At 45.5% G+C, this 7367-nt stretch overlaps 1 protein-coding gene across 2 annotated transcripts in view; it reads right to left on the bottom strand.

The window, feature by feature from the left end:
• PATL1 (PAT1 homolog 1, processing body mRNA decay factor) overlaps positions 1-7086 on the bottom strand; it is a 130650-nt gene extending 123564 nt beyond the window's left edge. The window contains exon 1 of one of the 2 annotated variants that reach the window (XM_077454732.1): positions 6914-7086. In XM_077454732.1, the coding sequence (XP_077310858.1) occupies positions 6914-6928 (15 nt within the window). In that variant the 5' untranslated portion in view covers positions 6929-7086. The remainder of the gene's footprint in view (positions 1-6913) is intronic. The other variant, XM_077454730.1, reaches the window with a different exon arrangement.
• Positions 7087-7367: the final 281 nt, after the last annotated feature.

Consider the following 7367-nt stretch of genomic DNA (forward strand, 5'->3'; position numbering starts at 1 on the left):
CGCAGGCACCGGGCGGGGGCCCGATCGGGCCCCCGACCCGCGGGAGGCAAGGGACGTACATGTAAGCCCTTATGCCTGCCCGTGCCATTCTGCCGACGTACATCGGCGTGCGGCGGTCGGCAACTGGTTAAACCACTTCGCACCCAGGCCAATTCTGACTTTTCTCTCCTACATGTAAAATTCATAATTTTTTTTGCTAGAAAATTACATAGAACCCCAAAACATTATATATATATGTTTTTTTAGCAAAGACCCTAGAGAATACAATGGCGGTTGTTGCAACTTTTTTATCTCGAACGTGTTTTTTTTTTCAGAAGAAAAACAGTTTTATGCTAAAAAACAAAAACAAAAAAAAACAGTAAAGTTAGCCCAATAATGTGATAGATGAATATACGCCGAGTAAATAGATACCCAACATGTCACGCTTCAAAATTGCACGCGCTCGTGGAATGGTGCCAAACTTTGGCATTTAAAAATCCCCATAGGCGACGCTTTAAAAAAATTTACTGGTTACATGTTTTGCATTACAGAGGAGGTCTAGTGCTAGAATTATTGCTCTCGCTCTAACGTTCGCGGCGATACCTCACGTGTGGTTTGCACACCGTTTTCATATGTGGGCAGGACTTACGTATGCATTCGCTTCTGCGTACGAGCTCACGGGGACAGGGGCGCTTTAATTTTTTTTTTTTCTATTGTTAATTTTACTTTTATTTTTTTAGTTTGACACTTAAAAAAATAAATAAAATTTATGACTTTTATTCCTATTACAAGGAATGTAAACATCCCTTGTAATAGGAATATGGCACGATCAGACCTATTTACAGTGAGATATGGGGTCAATAAGACCCCATATCTTACCTCTAGGCTGGGAAGCCTAAAATGTCAAAAATAAAAAAATAAAAAGATCACGGCTTCCCAGCCAAATCGGCGCCGTTATTTTGAATACAGAGGCCGGGCGTGATGTCATAACATCGCGCCCGGCCTGCGAACAATCAGAGACTCCGGGGACCATCTGGTCCAACGGAAATCAATATGGTATCATCTGGGGGCTGGCGGATCCTGTGACCGACTCACCGATGGAAGCGCCGGAGGGCGGCGAGGGGGGACGGACGTCCCCTTCCGCCGCCCGTAAGAACAATCAAGCGGTGGAACAGCCGCTATGATCGTTCTTATGGTGCAGGGAATCGCCGGCTGAAAATGCCAATATCTGAATGATGTCTGTGGCCTCAGGCATCATTCAGATATAACCACCGGAAGCCGAGGCCGTCCCTGGACGTCCTACCGGCACGAAGTGGTTAAGGTTATTAACTGATTAATCAAAACAATAATCGGCCGACTAATCGATTATGAAAATAATCGTTAGTTGCAGCCCTAAAAACAAGGTAAAAATTATGAAATGATCCCATATGGTGAATGTTCTTTCAAAGTCATATTTACCTGCTGATCCTGCCAGAAACCAAGTGAGCTTCTAACTTCCTGTAGGGAGCCAACAATGCTGCACTAAATTCTCAAACATTATCAGCCCTGCCAGAGTACTGGAGAAGGAGGAGACATCTATAGTCCTAACACACAAACTCTCCTAGGGTGAAAATACTCATCCTTCTAGAAGAATTACAGCGAGTGTTGTCATGCTAGGACAGAAGTGTGTTACTTGCAGGATCTCCAGGTGAGAAAGGGAGACCAAGGGAGTCCGATTTTCTTATGGAGTTGAGATTCTTCACTCAACCCAATTGTAAACCTTTTTCCCCAAGCTTTAAAATTAGTTCCAACTGCCCGTCACTTTTTCAGGCGGACCTGGTAAGGCCTTACAGTCACTTTCCCCTATGGAGTGGAGGATGTCAGCAATGACATTTTGGCCGACATCCGATCCTGTCCACAAAATCCAGGCGGGTGGAGACCTTTATTTTCCACGCGTCTGGTGGATCGAATTGGATATGATCGGATGAAAACAGACAGGTGGTCTGCTTTCACCCAATTTCCCCATAGAGGAGAGCTGAACTGTGTCTGTGTCTAGTGATAATAAGGCTCGGTTCACACTGGGACAACCTGCCAGGCGACTTAGCCGCCTGACAAGTCATGCTCATTCAGTGCAATGGAACCGTTCTAATCGGAGAGACTCAAGTCGCTCTGGCTTAGAAAAAGGTTTCTGGACTACCTGGGGACAACTTTGAAGCAGCTTGCATTGACTTCTATTAAAGTAGGCGTTTGCAATCCACGCTGAAGTCACGCCGTGTGGGGCAGCTTCAGTCGGGCGACTTTGAAGCCGCCGCAGTGTGAACCGAGATAAATGCTGGCAAGTTCCAGGGAGGCTGTTTTGCCACCCAACCAGCTGACCCGGACCACCCCCCCCCCCCCCCTCGACAATAATGCTGCTTGTGTATGGGCTTGCAGTAAAAAAACTTGTGTGTGACAGGTGCCGCAGCTAGGCCGGAATTCATTAAAGGGTAAGGGTCCTTTCACATAATGCTGACCCCCCCCCGTGGATATCCACTTGCTCAGCGGGGATCGCCGGAGCGATCTCCACTGAGCAGGAAGATGACAGGTCTGTCTCTGCACACTGCGCAGGGACGGACCTGTCACAGCGCCACTCTCCCCTATAGGAGATCGGGGTGACGACGGACCGCAGTGTCCGTTGTCACCCGATCCGATGACGGATGGAAAAATTGCTTTTTCCTCCGTCACACTTTTTCGGATCGGATGTCAGCGGACTTGTCACCGCTGACATCCGACACTCCATAGACCTCTATGGAGCATCCGTTCAGGTCCACCTGAAAAACTGACAGACGGATCATCTGTGTGAAAGGGGCCTAACTCCACTCTTGTGGGGGGGAAAAAAAACAAAAATAATAATGTAGTATATACAATTGTCAAATTGTAATTGAACATTATTAAAAAATAACCTCTCTTTTTCAATCTGCAGCTTTGTAATTTTCTGTAAAATGCAACGTGGTTACCTGGAGGTGTTCTTTAGACAAAATGTGTATAGAGCGCGCCCCCCCCCCCCCCCCCCAGAAACATTTCCTGCTTGTGTGATTGGCTCACTGACTTTCCATGAAGTCTGCACTAAGATACAAGTCAGATTTAAGGTATCCCCTGCAACAAAAATTACATTATTGGTGAGATACTCCAAAGAGGAAATCACATCTTAAGGCCCCTTTCGCACAGGCTGTCCAATCAGGTCCGTTTTTTTAGGCAGACCGGATCAGACCCTCCAGTCTCTTATATAGAGCGGCTTATGTCAGCAGACACCTGCCACCATCTGATCCGGTCTGTCAAAAACAAACAGATAGGGATCCTATTCCCCACCCGTCTGATGGATCGGATGGAAACGGACAAGTATTCTATTTCTATCCGATTTCCTCATAGAGAAGAGTGGGACTGTTCTTTCTGCATAGCGGAGCAGACACGGACCTGTGATCAGAGGAGAGATCCCCCGCTGAGTAAGCAGATTCTGCTTCACAAAAGCACCTGCGTGACAGGAGTCAAAGGGATGCAGACCCTTCAATTTTCCTCATTAGTGCCCTGCAGGTGCAGCAGCTGACTGATAATTAAATCTGAAGTAAACCCATCGATTTAAGTTTAAAAAAAAACGTTACATTCCCCGCATGCCGGAAATGCTAACTGACATTGGTTGAACCGTCAACCAAACTGTCAAACCATCCAATAGCTGGTGTCATAACTGATCACATGTGCAGCATCATGGCAGTTGAAGCTTAAACAGATGCCAAGATGGCAGCTTCCATGGCTGGAAACGATAGGAGGGTTTACTTCCACTTTAAGAAACCACTCCCATTAAATTACCACAATGACAGACAAACACACAGGGTTTTCTTCAGAATAACAAAAAGGTAGAAATCTGCAACAACGCTTGTTAAAATCCTTGCAAGGTAACCCAGAGGAAATTTTATCAACAAAAAATGGAGTTACTCTTTAAGGTTAAGCCTATGATTTTAGCAGGTTCAGCCTTACTGAAAGTAGACCTTGACTTAAATTTAAAAAAAATTTTTTTTTGGGGGGGGGGGGGGGGTTGGGAGATTACCCATTTTAGAGACAGCACAACTTTCTCACCGAGATGAAGATGACATCCCTCAACGTCCTGGGATAACAATGTCACGCATCCCTGAAAATTCAGAGCTATTTATAACAAACATGCTCAGTAGTGCAGCCTAAGGCAGCCATGTCCTGATGACATCAGCAAAGATGACAATGCAGGAACCAATGTGTAACCAGGATTTTCTGGTTAGGCGAGTATATGTTTTGAAGATAAACCCAGAAAAAAAAAAAAAAAAAAAAGGAGAACAAAACACAAACTTTTGGGAAGGGAATTCTGAACTCTTAGGAGCTGTTCACACTGCCTGCAGCCCACTCATTAAACTGGTGTGTGGCCATCAACGCTTTAAGCTGCAGAGCTGTATGGAAGGAGGCCGCGCGATGTGCGTTTTATCACATCACACACCTCCCCATTTTTGTGATTGAACCTTATGTGAAATGTACAAAAAGACACTTCATGCATGTCATTGTACAGCAGCCTGCTGCATATGTGTAGTAATATGCAGGGCCATCCAGAACTGTGCGATATTATGCAAACATGCCGCATAATATTGCGCAGCTCTGGAACATTGAGAAACACTGTGCTCTGCTGTCAACATGACTTTTCTGCGTCATTGCAGTTACCAGCAAAAAATAAACATGATTCTCATTTTAGCCAGGATCGTGCAGCGCTAATCGGCACCAATACTGGTATTGGTGCAACCCTAAAGGAATGGTTTAGATAAAAGCATATTCACGTGTTAGCCCTTGTACACACAGTCGGACATTCAGACAACAAAATCCGTCAGATTTTTTCCGCCAATTTTTGTCCGAAACTGGTGTTGCATACACACGGTCGGACAAAGTTGTTGGAAAATCTGATCGGTCATTGTTTTACTTTTTGCTATAATATCCCCAAAAACGTTTAAAAAAAAAAAAAAAAGTCTTCATCAGTATATATCTATATATTTTTTTTTATATTGCAATAAGCATATATTTATTGGTTTGCGCAAAAGTTATAGCGTCTACAAACTATGGGAAACATTTATGGCATTTTATTATTTATTTTTTTACTAGTAATGTTGGTGATCGGATTAATTGCAGTTTTGCAACGGACAGATCGGACACATTTTTGGGACCGTTGACATTTATACAGCTATCAGAGCTATAAAAATGCACCGATTATTGTGTAAATGTCACTGGTAGGGAAGGTGTTAACACTAGGGGCAATTAAGGGGTTAAATGTGTGTTCCGTCAGTGTGTTCTAACTGTATGGGGATAGGACTTAGTAGAAGAGGAGACATATCGCTGTTCCTACTTACTAGGAACAAACAACATGTCTCCTCTCCGACTTCACAGGGATTTGTTAGTGCATGCTCGTGCACACGATCGCCGGCCATGCGCATCGGGTCCCCCCACCGTGCAGTGGGCGTTCTCCCCTCCGGCAACCCCCATACTGGGTTTCGCTCAGGGGTGCCATTCTACCCCCGTCAATAGACACGAGTCAGTCAGGAACCGGTTAATTCAGAAGAGAAAGCATGTCTCTTCTGCATTCAAATTCCTGCCTATTGGACCATATTTATTTTTTGACAAAAACTTCTAATTTGAAGTGGTTGTAAACCCCATTCATGAAATGTGGTCCAGGCACACATTTGTAGTGTTTACTTTTCTCTCACGAAAGCTCTGTGTCATTTCTTTCTGTTGCTCCATTCCTCTGCATGAGTTACATCGTTAGGTTGAAAAAAAAGACATAAGCCCATTTAGTTCAACCAAAAAAATAAATACAATCCCATATACACAATCATTCACCCACAGTCGATCCAGTTCTCTGACAAATAACAGCTTACAATTTGTATCGGGGAGGGAGCTTCGAGGGAGATCCACAGAAAACTTGTCTATTCAGACTACAGCTCTGCAGGTTTGCCTATTTGAAGGGAGGTGTGTGCGCACCTTTCGTCCAATCAGCTCTCAAACAGTGTAAGCCCAGAATGCCGAATGAGGAAACATGATTTCTAACACAATGTGCACTTTCTATAGAGTATAGAAAGGGATATACATGTAAAACGTATGTAGGGAGAATTGTTTCATCTCTGTGTATCATCTGAGGCGGTTCACTGGGCATAGGAGAGGGTTTCCCTCCACTTTAAGACAAGAAAAAAGGTTTATACTTACTGCTCTGTGTAACGATATTGCACACAGCAGCCTCTTAGCTCTTCTTTTGGTGGTCCCCCGCTGGTGCTGTCCACTCCTTTCTGCAGATGCCCCTGTAGCAAGCCATTTGTTATGGTGGGTACACACGAGGAGGTGTCCCTGCGCCGGGCTATGTGCATCCATAGACACACGGAGCACGGCTTCTTTCTGCAGATGCCCCCATAGCAAGCTGTTTTCTAATGGGGATACACACAAGGATGAGTCTCCACGCCAGGCTACATGCATCCATAGACACCCACAGAACCACTTGCTCAGCTGCCTAACATGATTTGACTGTCAGCCAATGGCTCTCCCCTGCTCCCAGTGTTCTCCTGTGACCAGGAAGCGACACAGCCGGGGACACCGCTGGATCATGAGGGGATTCAGGGATGTGAGGAGAAATAAGTGGGGAGGTTTTTTTTTGTTTTTTTTTTTACATTACAGGCAATGCACTGCGATAAAGAAAATAAGTGATAGCCTTTAGAAGCACTATAAGTGGCCAGTCTGGTTTTTTTATCTAGTCACGTGTGTTCTGTATTCAGCCTCCAACAAGGAGGGGAAGTGAGCAGCTCTAGTGTATCCATGGTAAACAAAGTACTGTTGTCGCGCCCCGAGCCACGGCTAATAACTCTCCACAGCATGCTCACTGGGAACTAACCCGGCCATAACAGCCCATACCTGAGCTCCGACTCACCTGAAATCGCAGCATAGCTCCCTCTACCTCTCTTGGCCTCTCCGCACCCCCTTACACCGGTGCGCGCACACGCGCTCCCTCCTCTTGCCGTACCACCTCCCCGATTGGCGAGACATCAGGCGCGCTCCAGCGCCCAAACAATGCCATTGGCTGGCGGGTCTGGGCTTGTGCGTGCTCGCCGCCTGGCTGGTTTGTCCAAAGCTCGTGACGAACGGGCGCGCTCCGGGTCGCCCAGAGGACCGTGCGCGGTGACGTAAAGGCAAAGGGACCGCGCCTTAGCTGTGGAGAGGAAAATAAAATCAGTGTAAAACTTTATTGATAACAGAATAAATTGACATAACAGAGAAGGAATTAAGAGTGTAAATGTATAGTTACAACATTGTTTAGCACCGCCCACCAGTAGCTATTCACTTGTAAAGTATGAAAAAAAACAAATATTAACCACTTGACCCTC

This window comes from Lithobates pipiens, unplaced genomic scaffold (genome assembly GCF_037356315.1).
Source record: "Lithobates pipiens isolate NorthernLeopardFrog02 unplaced genomic scaffold, aLitPip1_a1.2 Scaffold_25, whole genome shotgun sequence".
Classification (NCBI taxonomy): Eukaryota; Metazoa; Chordata; class Amphibia; order Anura; family Ranidae; genus Lithobates; species Lithobates pipiens.